At 41.8% G+C, this 17,065-nt stretch overlaps 1 protein-coding gene across 7 annotated transcripts in view; it reads right to left on the reverse strand.

Moving 5' to 3' along the window:
* Positions 1 to 9,654: 9,654 nt before the first annotated feature.
* Positions 9,655 to 17,065, reverse strand: part of LOC139416121 (protein phosphatase 3 catalytic subunit alpha-like) — a 111,479-nt gene continuing 104,068 nt past the window's right edge. For 2 of the 7 annotated variants that reach the window (XM_071164424.1, XM_071164423.1), the window contains 2 exons: positions 15,566 to 15,595; positions 11,190 to 11,597 (listed from right to left, as the gene is read on the reverse strand). In XM_071164424.1, coding sequence (XP_071020525.1) covers positions 11,407 to 11,597; positions 15,566 to 15,595 — 221 coding nt within the window. In that variant the 3' untranslated portion in view covers positions 11,190 to 11,406. Of the gene's footprint in view, positions 11,598 to 15,565; positions 15,596 to 17,065 lie in introns of all 7 variants that reach the window. The other 5 variants (XM_071164427.1, XM_071164425.1, XM_071164428.1 and 2 more) reach the window with 4 other exon arrangements.

The raw sequence follows: 17,065 nt of genomic DNA on the forward strand, positions 1-17,065 counted from the left end.
AAGTGTCTCAGACTAGGCTGGGCTGTGTATGACCCAAAACAACATGTACAGATGTAGGATCTTAATTTGATCACTCTTTTGTTGCTGAGAATTTTCCTGCAAAGCAGGAAATGCAAACGGGTAGTGTATTTGAGTTTTAGAAGGCTTCTAAAGGTTGTAATTTCCACATTTTCCACCAATTTCCTACACCTGTAAGGCCTATCAGTTCAGAATGGGCTTTCAGGAAAATAGTTTTGCCTCAAACTGAACTGCATGTTCAGCTCTTCAGCATACCCTTGAGACACCCACATTTTCAAAGGAACTCATTCAAGGTGACAAATAATTGTTACACTTCTTATGTGAACCGTGCTCAATAAAACCAATATAGTGGTCAGTTGCAACTCTCGTTTGACTCTTTTAATATAGCTAGGACCATTTGCAAGGACTTGGCACCAAACTCTACTGAGATAGTGAAAGGCACACCCCATCATCTTTGTTACAGTTTATTTTAATGAACAGTTAACTGTGAGCCATACCCATTGGTGATTAATGTGAGTTTCTCAGATATCTTCTCGAGCTACAGATCTGCATTTGCATAGCTGCAGGGAGGGTGGTGGGATGATAAGTTTTAATCAGCCCTTCCGTCAGTAATCAGGCCAGTCTTGCTCCCTCTCTGACCTCTAGGATCAGCATTGATCTCCTACCATGCCTCAATTCTGAGCAATTTGTTGGTTGCACAAATGATGGTATATTGGCAACACTTTAATTTACAGTTCTCTGTAAGTCGTTGTATATGAGAATGTACCAGCTTATAATGAGGGCAAAAAAATGTTTTACGCCCTTGTTTAAAAAAATACACTCAATTATTAATGTATCATGTGATCATATAACAAAATATAATTGCAATGGAAATAAAGTCAATACTGTTTGATAAATAAATATAATGGACTGAGTGTCCATTTTTTTTGTGTGAAGTGTTAAATGCAAAAAAAAAGGGTGTATAAATCATTGCCTATAGCAACTCAAAGCCATCAATTTGATTATTCATAATTTCAATTCATTATTAAAAAAATATAGAAAGTATGAGCAGAAGCAGCGCACATCTTTCTGAAGGGATTTCATTCTTGAAAAGCGAATATTCCAAATATTTATATTTTCTTACCAAGTACTGTGCATTTTTCATATACAGTTGAAGTCGGAAGTTTGCATACACTTAGGTCGGAGTCATTAAAACTTGTTTTTCAACCCCTCTACAAATGTCTTGTTAACAAACTATAGTTTTGGCAAGTCGGTTAGGACATCTACTTTGTGCATGACAAGTAATTTTTCCAAGAATTGTTTATAGACAGATTATTTCACTTTTAATTCACTGTATCAAAATTCCAGTGGGTCAGAAGTTTACATACACTAAGTTGACTGTGCCTTTAAACAGCTTGGAAAATTCCAGAAAATGATGGCATGGTTTTAGAAGTTTCTGATAGGCTAATTGACATAATTTGAGGCAATTGGAGGTGTACCTGTGGATGTATTTCAAGGCCTAACTTCAAACTCAGTGCCTCTTTGCTTGACGTCATGGGAGGTCAGGGGGGGGTTGTGCATATTTGTAAACAACAGCTGGTGCACGAAATCTAAGGAAGTCTCTAGATTCGCCTGATTCGCTTTATATTGTGATAAATTGCAGGCCACACTACTTGCCTAAAGAGTTTTCAGCTATACTTTTAGTGGCTGTTTATTTACCACCACAGACAGATGCTGGTACAAAGACCTCACTCAGTCAGCTGTATAGGGAAATAAGCAAACAGGAAACCACTCACCCAGAGGCGGCGCTCCTAGTGGCCAGAGACTTTATGGCAGGGAAACTAAAATTAGTTCGACCAAATTTCTATCAACATGTTAAATGTGATTTGTATGTTAAACTTCCGACTTCAACGGTATTCAAAAACGCTCATTACTGCTTTTTTTTCTATGGGATTGGTGAAGACAGCTCATTGTGGAAGAAAATGAATGAAGCGGAAGAGTATGAAGCAGCCAGAATGCTATTGATGACGTCTTCCATTCTTCTTTGTTTTCATACGAGTGTCACGCACCCAGATGACCTTACACTGGTTGCTTGAGAATGTTGTTGTTATAGTATTGAGGTTGCAGACATTCACTTCCCCCGTATGAAGAATGAAAAACAGATCTAAAGAACTTCTGGATAGATCTACTGAATTAGCATTCTAAATCCAGATATGTGCTTGCTAGAGGATTTGATGCAATAGTCGTTACTTGCACCTTCATGCAAATCATGTAAAAAATGTGCACACACAATTTAAAAAAATGTAAACAAATGATATTATATCAGTGAATCTTCACTTTAAAAAGTGTAGGGCCAGGATTAAATCCAATTGTGCTTTGCAGCTATTCAAAGACATGCTGTGTTAACCGTGAATATGGTCTCCGCAAAGGCAGGAACATTGCCTTTTAAAGGTGCATAGCCGACAAAGCGCGATCAGATTAACTTTGAGCTTTACCTGTGAGGTTTATTACTTTGCTCCATTCCAAAGCCAAGGCTCTGGCCTTCCCTAAACAGGATGTTAGAACCTGCTTCCTTCAATTGTGCATTGTTTCTCATGTACAACTGAACAAGTCTGACAAGGGCCACTGGGAGGGACTCCAGCTGCAGCTCTACCTCACGCTCGTGACACTGTCAGAGCCCCACCAAACCAGTCTTAAATGTTGGTGGTACTGGCCTACTTTTTGATGATATGTACATCTTGCAGAGTGTGGCTTGAAAAAGCTAACATTGGGTAACACACTTTCTAATTTATTGAATTAGCTGGGGTTTCATCTTGACGAATCACTATCAATGACCATTATCATTGTTGTTACTATTATTATGGTCCAACAAATAATCATTTTTTTTTCACTCTGCTCTGTGGGAATACAGCTATTGATTGAAGGTCAGAATCAGGGTGGGAATGTGTTTGTTAAGGAAATATCTAAAGCATCCCAGGCATTACTCATCTTAAAGGAAAGTATTCAGAACCCTTGACATTTTCCACATTTTGACATGTTACAGCCTTATTTTAAAATGGATTTAAAAAAAAAATTCCCCTCATCAACCAACACCCAATATCATATAATGACAAAGTTAAAACAGGTTTTTAGACATTTTTGCAAATATATCAAAAATAAAAAACGGAAATATCACATTCACATATGTATTCAGACCCTTAACTCAGTACTTTGTCGAAGCACCTTTGGCAGCGATTACAGCCTCGGGTCTTCTTGGAAATTGCGCTACAAGCTTGGCACACCTGTATTTGGGGAGTTTCTCCCATTCTTCTCTGCAGATCCTCTCAAGCTCTGTCAGGTTGGATGGGGAGCGTCACTGCACAGCTATTTTCAGGTCTTTTCAGAGATGTTAGATCAGGTTCAAGTCCGGGGTTTGGCTGGGCCACTCAAGAACATTCAGAGACTTGTCCCGAAGCCTCTCCTGCGTTGTCTTGGCAGTGTCCTTAGGCTCGTTGTTCTGTTGGAAGGTGAAGCTTTGCCCCATTCTAAGGTCCTGAGCACTCTGGACCAGGTTTTCATCAAGGATCTCTGTACTTTGCTCAGATTATCTTTCCATCGATCCTCACGAGTCTCCTAGTCCCTGCCGCTGAAAAACCTCCCCACAACATGATGCTGCCACCACCATGCTTCACCGTAGGGATGGAGCCAGGTTTCCTCCAGATGTGACACTGGGCATTCAGGACACCAGGTGGTGTCAAAGACCCCAGCCCCAAATTGTCAAAGACCAGAGCCAGCCACGTTACAGACTGTTCTCTCTGCTACCGCATGGCAAGCAGTACCAGAGTGCCAAGTCTAGGACAAAAAGTCTTCTCAACAGTTTTTACCCCCAAGCCATAAGACTCCTGAACAGGTAATTAAATGGCTACCCGGACTATTTGCACTGTGTGCCTCCCCCCACAACCCCTCTTTTACGCTGCTGCTACTCTCTGTTTATCATATTTGCATAGTCTCTTTAACTATACATTCATGTACATACTACCTCAATTGGCCCGACCAACCAGTGCTCCCGCACATTGGCTAACCGGGCTATCTGAATTGTGTCCCGCCACCCACCACCCACCAACCGCACTTTTACGCTACTGATACTCTCTGTTCATCATATATGCTTAGTCACTTTAACCGTATCTACATGTACATACTACCTCAATCAGCCCGACTAACTGGTGTCTGTATGTAGCCTCGCTACTTTTATGGCATCGCTACTGTATATAGACTCGCTACTGTTATTTTTCACTGTCTTTTTACTGTTGTTTTTATTTCTTTACTTAACTATTGGTCACCTAATGCACTATTGATTAGAGCCTGTAAGTAAGTATTTCACTGTAAGGTCTACCTACACCTGTTGTATTCGGAGCATGTGACAAATAAACTTTGATTTAATCAACTCCCTGACCAAGGCCCTTCTCCCCCGATTGATCAGTTTGGCCGGGCGGCCAGCTCTAGGAAGGGTCTTGGGGGTTTCATACTTCTTCCTTTTAAGAATGATGGAGGAGGCCACTGTGTTCTTGTGGACCTTCAATGCTGCAGAAATGTTTTGCTACCCTTCCCCAGATCTGTGCCTCGACACAATCCTGTCTTGTAACTCTACGGACAATTCCTTCACTTGGTTATTTTTCTGACATGCACTGTCAACTGTGGGACCTTATATAGACAGGTGTGTGCCTTTCCAAATCATGTCCAATCAATTGATTATACCACAAGTGGACTCCAATCAATAAACACCTCAAGGATGATCAATGGACACAGGATGCACCTGAGCTCAATTTTGAGTTTCATAGCAAAGGGTCTGAATATTTATGTAAATAAGGTATTCCTGTTTTACATTTTTTATACATTTGCTAAAATTTCTAAAAACCTGTTATGCTTTGTCATTATGGGGTATTGTGTGTAGATTGCTGAGATATAAATACAAATAATTTTTTTAGAATAAGGTTAACGGGTCTGAATACGTTCACTGTATGCTTTCTTTTTTTCTGTGGTATCGTTTTGGTATCGTTTCGGTATCAATTATTGTGATGGTATTGAGTATTGTGATATTAAACCTGGTATCAGTATAGAAGTCAAAACACTGACACTGAGTAACTAAATCTTTACCAATAAGCAGTAACGCTTGCTATTATTATTATTATTATTGTTATTATTATTGCAGTGATTATTATTCAAAATGGTAATGGTAGAGGTAGTATGGGTAATGGTAGTAGTTTAATGGTGGTATTGGCTGTAAGGTAACAAATTGTGGAAAAAGTCAAGGGGTCTGAATACTTTCCGAATGCACTGTAATCAATATGAATTCGGAGGTCAGAAATGATTAAATATTAAAGCATTAGACCTCTCAATAAAGGCATCAGTCATTCAAAAGTTATACTTAAATCCAAACTGGTTCTCTAGCAGATTAGTATGAATGTCTCATCCTATGTTCAAGAATGGCCTTTTTCCCTTTATTCAGATTACAACCTCTCACTTTCGATTATTTGAAAATGAAATAATCTCCAAAATATCGCTATTTTTAAAACAAGTCATAGAAAGTTGGTTGCAATTTCAGTTTAATCCACCAGAAAAGACAGAACAAATATTACAACAAATATTTTGGTTAAACTCAAATATACTAATTGATTCTTAGGGATAGGCATCCCGTTAGCCTGCTTGGGATAGGGGGCAGCATTTTCACGTTCTAATGAAAAGCATGCCCAGAGTAAATTTCCTGCTACTCAGGCCCAGATGCTAATATATGCATATTATTAGTAGTATTGGATAGAAAACACTATGAAGTTTCTAAAACTTTGAATGATATTACAGAACTCATAGGGCAGACAAAAACCTGAGAAAAATCCAACCAGGAAGTGGGAAATCTGAGGTTTGTAGTTTTTCAACTCATTGCTTATCGAATATACAGTGTCTATGGGGTCATATTGCAGTTCCTAAGGCTCCCACTAGATGTTAACAGTCTTTAGAACCTTGTTTGAGGCTTCTACTGTGAAGTGGGGGCGAATGAGAGCTGATTGAGTAAGGAGTCTGCCAGAGTGCCATGAGCTGATCACGCGTGCTCACTTGAGAGGTAGCTGCGTTCCATTGCAATTCTAAAGACAAAGGAATTCTCTGGTTGGAACATTATTGAAGATTTATGTTAAAAACATCCTAAAGATTGATTCTATACATCGTTTCTATGAACTGTAATATAACTTTTTGAACTTTTCGTCTGAACTTTCGCCTGGACTTGCCCGCGCCTCGTGAGTTTGGATTTGTTTACTAAACGCACTAACAAAAGGAGGTATTTGGACATGAATTATGGACTTTATCGAACAAAACAAACATTTATTGTGGAACTGGGATTCCTGGGAGTGCATTCTGATGAAGATCATCAAAGGTAAGTGAATATTTATAAAGTAATTTATGACTTTTACTGACTCCACAACATGGCGGGTATCTGCATGGCTTGTTTTTGTGTCTGAGCTCCGTACTCAGATTATTGCATGGTTTGCTTTTTTGAAATCTGACACAGCGGTTGCATTAAGGAGAAGTATATCAATACTTTTGTGCATAGTACTTGGTATCTTTTATCAAAGTTTATTATGAGTATTTCTGTAAATTGATGTGGCTCTCTGAAAATTCGCCGGATGTTTTCGAGGCACAACATTACTGACCATAAAGTGCCAATGTACACTGAGATTTTTGGATATAAATATGAACTTTATCGAACAAAACATACATCTATTGTGTAACATAAAGTCCTCTGAGTGTCATCTGATGAAGATCCTCAAAGGGTAGTGATTAATTTTATCTCTGAGCCAAACCTACGTGATTTTCTTTGTTATGTTTATTTCATGGCCTAGTAAAGTTGTGTTTGCGGACTAAAACCCCCGTCTCTGTGTTAATCTCTGCATGCTCAACCCAACACCCCACGGTTTACCACATATGGTGGAGAATGCAGGCAACTCAGTAGCTTTGGGTGCCGTGGGGTCGAGCGTACGGAGATTACCATGGAGGAGCTGGTGGCTCAGTTTATCCTCAGCCAGCGGAAGTAACAGGCTTTCCAGGAGCAAGCACTGGAGGAGCAGCACCAACAAAACCTCAGACTAGTAGCGGAGGTAGCCCAGTTGAAGGCTGGGATGGCTCAGGAGTCTGGCCCGAATCAGTTCCTGGTTAAGTTAAGGGAGGAAGATGACGTGGAGACGTTTTTGTGCAACTTCGAGAGGACGCCGCAGAGGGACGGATGGCCCAAACCCAAGTGGGCCAGCCTGTTGGCACCCTACAGTACCTCTCCGGGAAGGCCCAGAAGGCCTACTTTGACTTGAACGCTGACCAGGCCGCAAATTATTAGTGGCTTAAAAGTGAGATCCTGAGCCATTATAGATTCAGCCTCGCACGTCGTGCACAACTGGTCCACGACTGGGCCTTTGACACCACCCTTTCCCCCGTGCTCAGATGAGCGACCTGGTGCGCCTGACCAAGGGATGGCTACTGACTGACATACTGTCCTTACCGATGATCGACAAGCTCGTCCTGGATCGATAGAGCCTGGGGGAATTGCTGACCGCTGTGGAAACTCACCAGAACACCCAGGACCTGCTGAAAGGGGCCCGAGCGGAGAGAGGGGACGCGGCGAGGGGGAAGAACAACACAAAGAGAGGTGAGGGGCTGAAGAGGGCCTGGACGAAACCAGCCGAGGACGGGAAGCAGGATGACCCAAACCGACGATGTCGGCCACTGCTGGACCTAGATCAGAGCTATGAGTGCGGTGAGCCGGGACAGTTCCCGGGAGGAGGCCATGCCCTCCACATCCCCCAGCTCTGGGTTAACGCGGATGGCGAGTTATGTCATCTCCTGGTGGGCGTACTCTGATGGTTCCTGTACGAATCAATGGCATCGACACCAGTGCTCTGCTGGACTCCGGCAGCATGGTAACCCTGGCCCACCCGCAGTGGCTCACCCGAGAGGGGAAAGGTGAACCGGGGGACGAGGAGGAGACAGTGTCCTGTGTACAAGGGGACACGAAGAGGTACCCAACTGTGCCGGTGAGGTTTACCACCCCGAAGGGGGAGTGCCAGATGCTCGTGGGGGCTGTTCCTAACCTGCCCGTGTCTATTCTCCTCGGTGGATATTGCCCTCTCTTCCAGGTACTGTGGAGGAGGGACCTGGGGAGGCACGCAAGTGAGGTAGGAAGAAAAGGAAAGGACGGTGGCCTGTGCAACCCACCCACTGCCACGAGAGGTGTCAACTGGGCCCGAGTCGGACTCGGAGGAGGGAGACGACCCTGCCCCGGCAAGCGAGCCAGCGTGTGAGGAAGGCCTCAGGCTCCCCTTTATGGAGGTGGAGGCCACAGACGGACTCACGACACGGGAATCCTCACGAGTCCGTTCGGGATGGCCCAGTTAGAAGACCCCAATCTCCAGAATGCTAGGGGCCAGGTGATTTTGGTGGATGGCTGGCTGTTAACTGGGGTAAGTGAGTGGCGCTACCCCCACTTCGAGCGTAATTTATTGATTCAGGCAGTAAAGCACAATGGGGAGACAAAAGACTTGTTACTCATACCCAGGCAGTATGTTAGGACTGTGTTGCAGCTTGCCCACACCCACCTGCTTGGGGCACATCTGGGGATGGAGAAAACCAGGGAGTGGATTGTGAACCGGTTCCACTGGCCTGGAGTCAAGCGTGCCGTGGAGGACTACTGCCGTAGTTGCCCGGAGTGCCAGATCACAGCTCTGAGGGTACATTATAGAAACCCTTTGGTTCCCTTGCCCATTATAGGAGTGCCATTTGAGCGGGTGGCAATGGATCTGGTGGGTCCATTGGTATTCCGCGGGTAATCCTGACGGACCAGGGCACCGCATTCATTACTCGTGTGATGAAACATGTCTGCAATCAATTACGAATAAAACAGGACCAGTGTGTACCATCCACAAATGGACAGGGATTAGTTGAATGCTTCAATAAGACCCTAAAGCAGATGCTGAAGAAGTCATCGAGGGAGACGGGAGGAACTGGTACCAGCTGCTGCCCCACCCTTGAGTGGGTAGGCGACGTCAATTACAAGGTCTGCCAAACAGGGCGGAGAAAACCCCTCCAGCTTCACCATGTGAACTTGCTGAAGAAATGGCACGCACAAATTTGGTAAGAGAGCAACGCCTTCATGGCACGCGGATGACGCGGCCGGTCTTCATTTGATCGACTGTATCTTTGTCAAATAAGCACCGATCGGGGTCAAGTTAGCTCGATAGCCAATGAGCTTGGCTTTACGGGAGTATCCGGAAACCCTGTATATGTTGCAAATTGTAGGTGCTAACCTATTGTGACACAAAAATTATAAGAATATTATGAAGTTATGAAAACTGGTTGTTTTGCAAATGTTGAACTTATAATATGGCTACTAATAATGGAACAGCTACATCAAAGTCCCATTTACATCAAAAATTGAGATTTGGTTGTAAAAAGCAGAATTCTCCTTTAAGCCAAGTCTCTTAAGTTCCAGTGACTAGAGAGATACATGCTTTTTGGGAGGCAGCTATGAAATCCAATTTATGAATTAATAGTATGCTATATATAATAATTTATGAAGAGCTCATTATGAATGTTTTGGCGTACACCATGTAATATCAGTAAACATTTCCAAAAGTGCATATATTTAGGATGTAATACATTTTTTATTTTTTATGTTTACATTGACTTGAAATCTGAGAATAGGAATATACCACACACAAATAAACAGTTTCATTTAAGTTGAAATACATGCACATTTTTTATTGAACAGTAATATAAAATACTTTTTCATAGTTGAGTGCATGCTTCATCTGCCAACTGGTTTGAAGTTAAATTACAAAAGCAAGGCTTTATGTCGTGTAGTGAATTACTTGGGCACTTAAGCAGTTTAAAAAAAAAACGTTTTTTTGTTTTATCTTAAAGTATTAAGCAGTAACAAACCTGTAACTGATATACAAAGCAGAGTTCCAAATAATAATAATAACATTATTAATAATAGTAATTAAATTACACTTTCTGTGGCACGTTTACAAAACAGAACAAACATTTCTAACCCGTTATATGGCACTAACAGTTATCATGCATTTTGAGTTCCACATGTAACCACAAACCTCACAAGAATGGTCAAACATGCTAAATCTGACTGTGTGCACTTACAAGTGCATGTTAAAAATATGATTCCTTTTCCATCTCAGATAGTTAAATGTTTCAATTATAAAAGAAGTTGAAGGCATATAAAGCATTATCATGGTGTTAATTTAATGAATGCCGATATACGTTTCCAGTATATATTCACTAAGCGCACTACATTTAAAAACAGGTCTCCGTAGCCAAGGCATTCAATTCATTTATTCATTCCTTTGTTTCATTTTATAAAACATGCATAGGCAGACACTTTCAGTTGATTTTTTTTTTTTTTACACAATATAGGTTCTTTATGTTTACTTTGTTCGCAATACTTTAAAAAGAGAAAAATGAACACTCACAGAATTCCAGAAAGCCACAATAAAATCTATATTCCCAAAAAACAACAAAAACATATTTGCAAATAATATATAAATGTAAATTCCAGTTATGAAACTCCCCAAAAAAATAGGTATTCATCACCAAGGTAATAATTTGCCATTTTCCAGAAATCTGGGTCAAAAGCACACACCAAATGAACCTGAGGTAAGCATAATCTGTACAAAACCATAAAACTTTAAATTTTTGGGGCATTTAAACAATGTTGCAACATTCTTTTTAAGACTGCCTAATTTATTTCAGAGCTATTTTATAAGAGTAGCAAAAAAAGTTATTAATAAATAGTCCTTACTTAATTTGTACACCCTTATATGTTAAAAACATGTTTTTTTATTTATGTTTTGCCCTTTTTAGTGCTGTATTTTGTAAACGTACAATAGTTAGTAAGAAGTTACACAAAATTTCCATATCCAGTAAAACCGGGCTCTCCAACCCTGTTTCTGGAGAGCAACCGTCCTGTACGTTTTCACTGCAACCCTAATCAAGCGTACCTGATTCTAATAATTAGCTGGTTGATAAGCTGAATCAGGTTAGAGTAGTTACAACTGGGGTTGGAGCGAAAATCTATAGGAGGGTAGCTATTCAGGAACAGGGTTGGAGAGCCCTGCAGTAAAATGAGCTAGGGGCTTTCATAAATTCTCTCTCTCTCTCTCTCTCTCTCTCTCTCTCTCTCTCTCTCTCTCTCTCTCTCTCTCTCTCTCTCTCTCTCTCTCGCTCTCTCTCGCTCCCTCTCTCGTCTCAGAATCAAGCACGTCATCACCAGCTTCGAGGAGGCCAAGGGCCTGAAAAAGTGAACGAGCAATAACTTTCCGTAGTTCGACCCACCCTGGTCGCCACAGACTGCCACCACCAGCCGTGGTGGAGCGTGCCCCTTCACTGGATGTTGCTGCTGTCCTTGGCGTCTGTGCCATTGGTCTCCGAGGACAGAGCCTTGTTGAGGGAGTTGAGGCTGGCGTCTGAGGGGAGGCCGTCCCGCCTCGGGGGCATCCGCTCGTTGATGCGGTCCAGGCCCTTGGCCTCCGCAAAGCTGGTGATTTTGTGCTGGGGCGAGAAGCCCTTGATGGCTGGAGGATGGAGGGATGGAGAGGGGAAAATGGAGGGAATGGGTGATTTAGAGGAGAGAAGTAGAAAAGACATGTACAATATTTAATAAGGTGACATATTTCTGGTTCAGAAGCACAAACACACATCAGTGTGTTTGGTTTGCCTTTGGTTTTTGTTCAGTCAATAATTAATTGTGATAGCAATCAAGTCATGTGATGACAAAATAATGAATTCCATACAACGAATAAAAATCCATTTGTCTGAAATGGTTGACTATATAAACCATTGCACTGAATGGAAAAATCCCTTGATGGTTGTTAGCATAGCAGAGGCTTAGTAGACCAACCCACAGAAACCACAGCATCGACATTTTAACAATATAGTTATTTGTGAGAAAAATATATTTCTATACTATGCTTCTCTCAATAGTATCACGCCAATGTGCATTTCATCTGCTTAGTGTTTTCCTAGAAACAACTACAGTAAGAATACAAGTTGGGTGCGTGTATTTATAAGTATGTATATAACTTAACTTCTTCATGCAGAGACATTTTGAACACTTAAATGATAAATTCTATCTATTTTTATTCTCATCTTGTAATATCATAGGTATAAGCCACCCCATGTAGTGTTCATTCTGCTTTTTGAAGATATTAGAGAAGTATAATACAATCAATATGAACAATTCATCAGAGTAAATTACAACACAATATCAACACCAATTACCATATTATCGTAATTATATAACCCGAAAGACAAATGGATTACATAATCCTACTGAACATAAACCTACTGAAGAGGGTATGTCTGGTGCTGGAGGTAAATAGGTTTTCATTGTACCAGGAAATATTTACAAAAGTAAAAACACTGCTGATATATCACATAATTAACTCACAAGCAGAAAAGTATGTACACTACTGGCCAAAGGTTTTAGAACACCTACTCATTCAAGGGTTTTTCTTTATTTTTACTATTTTCTACATTGTAGAATAATAATGAAGACATCAAACTATGAAATAACACATGGAATCTTGTAGTAACCAAAAAAAGTGTTAAACAAATCAAATATATTTTATATTTAAGACTATTCAAATAGCCACCCTTTGCCTTGATGACAGCTTTGCACACGCTTGGCATTCTCTCAACCAGCTTCACCTGGAATGCTTGTCCAACAGTCTTGAAGGAGTTCCCACATATGCCAAGCACTTGTTGGCTGCTTTTCCTTCACTCTGCAGTCCAACTCATCCCAAACCATCTCAATTTGGTTGAGGTCGGGGGATTGTGGAGGCCAGGTCATCTGATGCAGCGCTCCATCACTCTACTTCTTGGTCAAATAGCCCTTATACAGCCTGGAGGTGTGTTGGGTCATGGTCCTGCTGAAAAACAAAGGATAGTCCCACTAAGCGCAAACCAGATGGGATGGCGTATCGCTGCAGAAAGCTGTGGTAGCCAAGTGTGCCTTGAATTCTAAATACAATGACAGACAGTGTCACCAGCAAAGCAGCCCCACACCATAACACTTTTTCCTCCATGCTTTACGGTGGGAAATACACATTTGGAGATCATCCGTTCACCCACACCGCGTCTCACAAAGATATGTCGGTTGGAACCAAAAATCTCAAATTTGGACCAAACCAAAGGACAAATTTCCACCGGTCTAATGCCCATTGCTCGTGTTTCTTGGCCCAAGCAAGTCTCTTCCCCTTATTGGTGTCCTTTAGTAGAGGTTTCCTTGCAGCAATTCAACCATGAAGGCCTGATTCACAGTCTCCTCTGAAAGTTAATGTTGAGATGTGTCTGTTACTTGAACTCTACGAAGCATTTATTTGGGCTGCAATTTCTGAGGCTGGTAACTCTAAATGAACTTATCTTTTGCAGCAGAGGTAACTCTGGGTTGTCCATTCCTGTGGCGGTCCTCATGAGAGCCAGTTTCATCATAGCACTTGATGGTTTTTGCGACTGCACTTGAAGAAACTTTCAACGTTCTTGAAATGTTCCATATTGACTGACCTTCATGTCTTAAAGTAATGATGGACTGTCGTTTTCTCTTTGCTTATTTGAGCTGTTCTTGCCATAATATGGACTTGGTCTTTTACCAAATAGGGCAATCTTCTGTGTACCCACCCCCATCCACCTTGTCACAACACAACTGATAGGCTCAAACACATTAAAAAGCAAATACATACAACAAAAGAACTTTTAAGAAGGCACACCTGTTAATTGAAATGCATTCCAGGTGACTACCTTAAGAAGCTGGTTTAGAGAATGCCAAGAGTGTGCAAAGCTGTCAACAAGGCATAAGGTGGCTATTTAATGAATCTCAAATATAAAATAGATTTTGATTTGTTTAACACTTTTTTGGTTACTACATGATTCCATATGTGTTATTTCATAGTTTTGATGTCTTCACTATTATTCTACAGTGTAGAATATAGCAAAAATAAAGAAAAACCCTTGAATGAGGTAGGTGTTCTAAAACTTTTGACCAGTAGTGTATGTAAGTCAATTATGAGATGAAATTAAGCATTTTGGGGAAAATACATGTGCAAATTATTCAGTGTGAAAGTGAACGTGGAAGTAAATAGTGTAAAAAAAAAGAAAAAGAAACTGTAAAAACAACATTTTGCAACTGATGCTCTATCAAAAAATAAACCTGAAGATACTTGACTGCATATTTCAAAAAGGCACAATTGAAAACACCTGAGGACCCCCAGGACCAGACCACCCCACCACTGTACTACACAAACAAAACAAAAGGACCAAGGAAATGGAAAAGAGAAAAATGAATGGAAAATAGAGAGTGGGGCCCACATACACTGAAACATACAGTATACCACAGAAAAAGTACTACAACAGTGAGACTACGCTCACATGCATAGACACTACTACAAAAGGTACTTGTTGCTAATCACTTGTTAAGCCTGCTCAGAACATGCAGCAAATTACTAAGGGACAAGGGGGCTATAATGGTAGTCAGCAGTTACATTTTCAGGATATCCTTTTTCTGGATCAGAAAAATTTGGGAGGAATTAGCGATATTATTAAATTATGGGTGTGGAGAGAGGGGGCTGATGGGTCTTGTAGTTTGTGTTGCTGCATAGTACAGGTCAGACACAGGTTATTAGCAGCTCAACAAAGAGAACAGGACACAGCAGGGCCACAGAGGAACCACATGGAAAAATAAGCTAAAAGAGTCTCGTCACTGATGCACGTCATCCTCTAGGGGGCGCTTATGAGGAGTCGCTGAACAATTCCAACTTAAATAGCAGCTAGCTAGCAAATCGCTATTTAGTGCGTAGTTAAGCTTGTTCTTTGTTGCGTGGCTTTGTTTGCCCATTTTCTTTTTGGAGTTGGAGCCCAATTTGGCTTTCAAAGCCTCTGTTGGAAAAGCAAATTTAGTTCTGATTTGTTTCTATCTCACGTATATTAGTGCAAAGACAAAGCACAACTGTATTAGTTGTTTCAAAGGGGGACAATCAGATCGGTCTTTCATAGAAAGACTGAGTGGGTGGATGAGTTGGTGTAGGGGCATGGGGCGTTGTATGAAGTCACAGGTGTGACATAATATCCTGCTGAGTGCTGTTGTTTTTCAGACAAACGTATGAGTGGACACAGCTTAGTGGAGGGGATACTGCAAAACAATGTACATACAGACTAAGCTGAAAACCTTGTCGGTGGGAGGGAGGGGAGGGTGGCTATATCCTAGCAGGTGAAAAGAAAAGTAATGCATTTAATGCTATCTGCCTAGTATGATCTTTGTTCAACAGTGATATGATCTTTGTTCCCCTTTGAAACAAGTGTGGCTTTTCTGTACTCCCCCCCTCTTTTTTTTTGGGGGGGGGGGGGGTAATTATTATGCCACAATTTGTTAGCTCAAACACCCAACACACTCTGTAACAAGCTACGGCGAGATGGATGAAAACGCAGCAGGCGGGGGCCCCTGTCTATTGCGGTAAGAAGCAACAGAGAGGGCCGCCGGCCTAGTTACCTTCGTCTGCCTCAATAGCCTCAATAGTAGCTGAAGAGAAGAAGACGGGGGTTGCAAAACGAATGAGAAGAACGGTGACCAGCGAGGAATTCATTTGGTTTTTTCCCAGGAACCGGTCAATGAGCAGCAAAAAGAGAGAGCCAATGCAAAGACAACAATGTTAAAAACAAAAAAAACTCTCTGTGTTTTTCGGACAGAGGACACTCATGGGAGGAGGAGCAGGGATCAAGCGGGTGTGTTAAGACAGACAAAGAAGGAAGGGGGTAGTTAACCAAAAAAGTGACAGACGGAATGGAGCCAGTCAAATACCCATTGTACACAAATGTGTGGTGCGCTGGTATTTTGAGCTTGGTAAAAACGGCACCCGTGTTTGACAAAGGGACCAGAAGCGGTGCGGGACGGCTATAGAAAATGGATGTCGGGGAGGGGGATGCCGTGACAAGTAGGACTGGAGAGGGTTGATGATTATCAAAGGGGTGAATGTGAATATCTGTCTGATGTATCCTCACTCAACAAACTACACACTGGAGCAGGGTTGGGGGGGGTGACATATAACAGGAGTTAGGCTACAGTAGATGTGGACGTGTGAGTGAGAACAGAAACAACTCTGCCAAAGTCATAAATGCGGCTGCAGCTGAACAACCGAGCTCAGATAAAAGAAAAGAAGAATGGCTACAAGCTATCATGAACTGTAGCGCAGCCGCGTCTTTTGACACGAACCGCCGAAAGAGCAGATGCACCTTTAAAAAACACACCGTGGGAATATTTTAATGCACTTACCACTTACCGTACAAATCCTTCTGTTCTATAGCAATACTCATCATCAAACACTTATCACCAGAAATACGGAAATGACTCTGTACTCAGGTGGTGCACACAGAGAAAAAGGAAATGGGCTCGGTTGGGCCTGCAAATGATACTTAGCAGCTACAGCTCTACAACTTGAACAGGTCGATGTGGCTATGGAGGTACGATACATAATGCACAAGAGCGACGTACACACACAGGAAAGCTATAAGGAGGTCCAAAAGAAACCAAGTGGTTGATGGATTGCACAACATTGCGGTAGAAGCACATTGGAGACTGTCTGAACAATAGGAGCCTATGGCGAGCTGTGATTCTACCAATGCTGCGACAGAAAATCTCTTTGAACGTCACTCTGCCTCCCAACATGGCTCCTCCTCGCTACTGCATCTCCATTGGATGGCTTTGGCATCACTGGGAACTACTGTACATGGTTGCCCCTATGCAGTCGGAATCAACAATGTGTGGTTTGTGTGTGTGTGTGTGTGCGTGTGTGTGTGTGTGTGTGTGTGTGTGTGTGTGTGTGTGTGTGTGTGTGTGAGAGAGATAGAGTTATAGACTACTGATTATAAGGCAAACATGTAGCATTTCTGTGGTAAACTTCGGGAGAAGTGAACCCAGAAATAGATGTCGACGGTTCAGAGCAGTAGAGGATCGAAAACACGACTTAAACTCACTGTAGGCCTAAAACAACTG

Source organism: Oncorhynchus clarkii, chromosome 9, assembly GCF_045791955.1.
Source record: "Oncorhynchus clarkii lewisi isolate Uvic-CL-2024 chromosome 9, UVic_Ocla_1.0, whole genome shotgun sequence".
NCBI classification, from domain to species: Eukaryota; Metazoa; Chordata; class Actinopteri; order Salmoniformes; family Salmonidae; genus Oncorhynchus; species Oncorhynchus clarkii.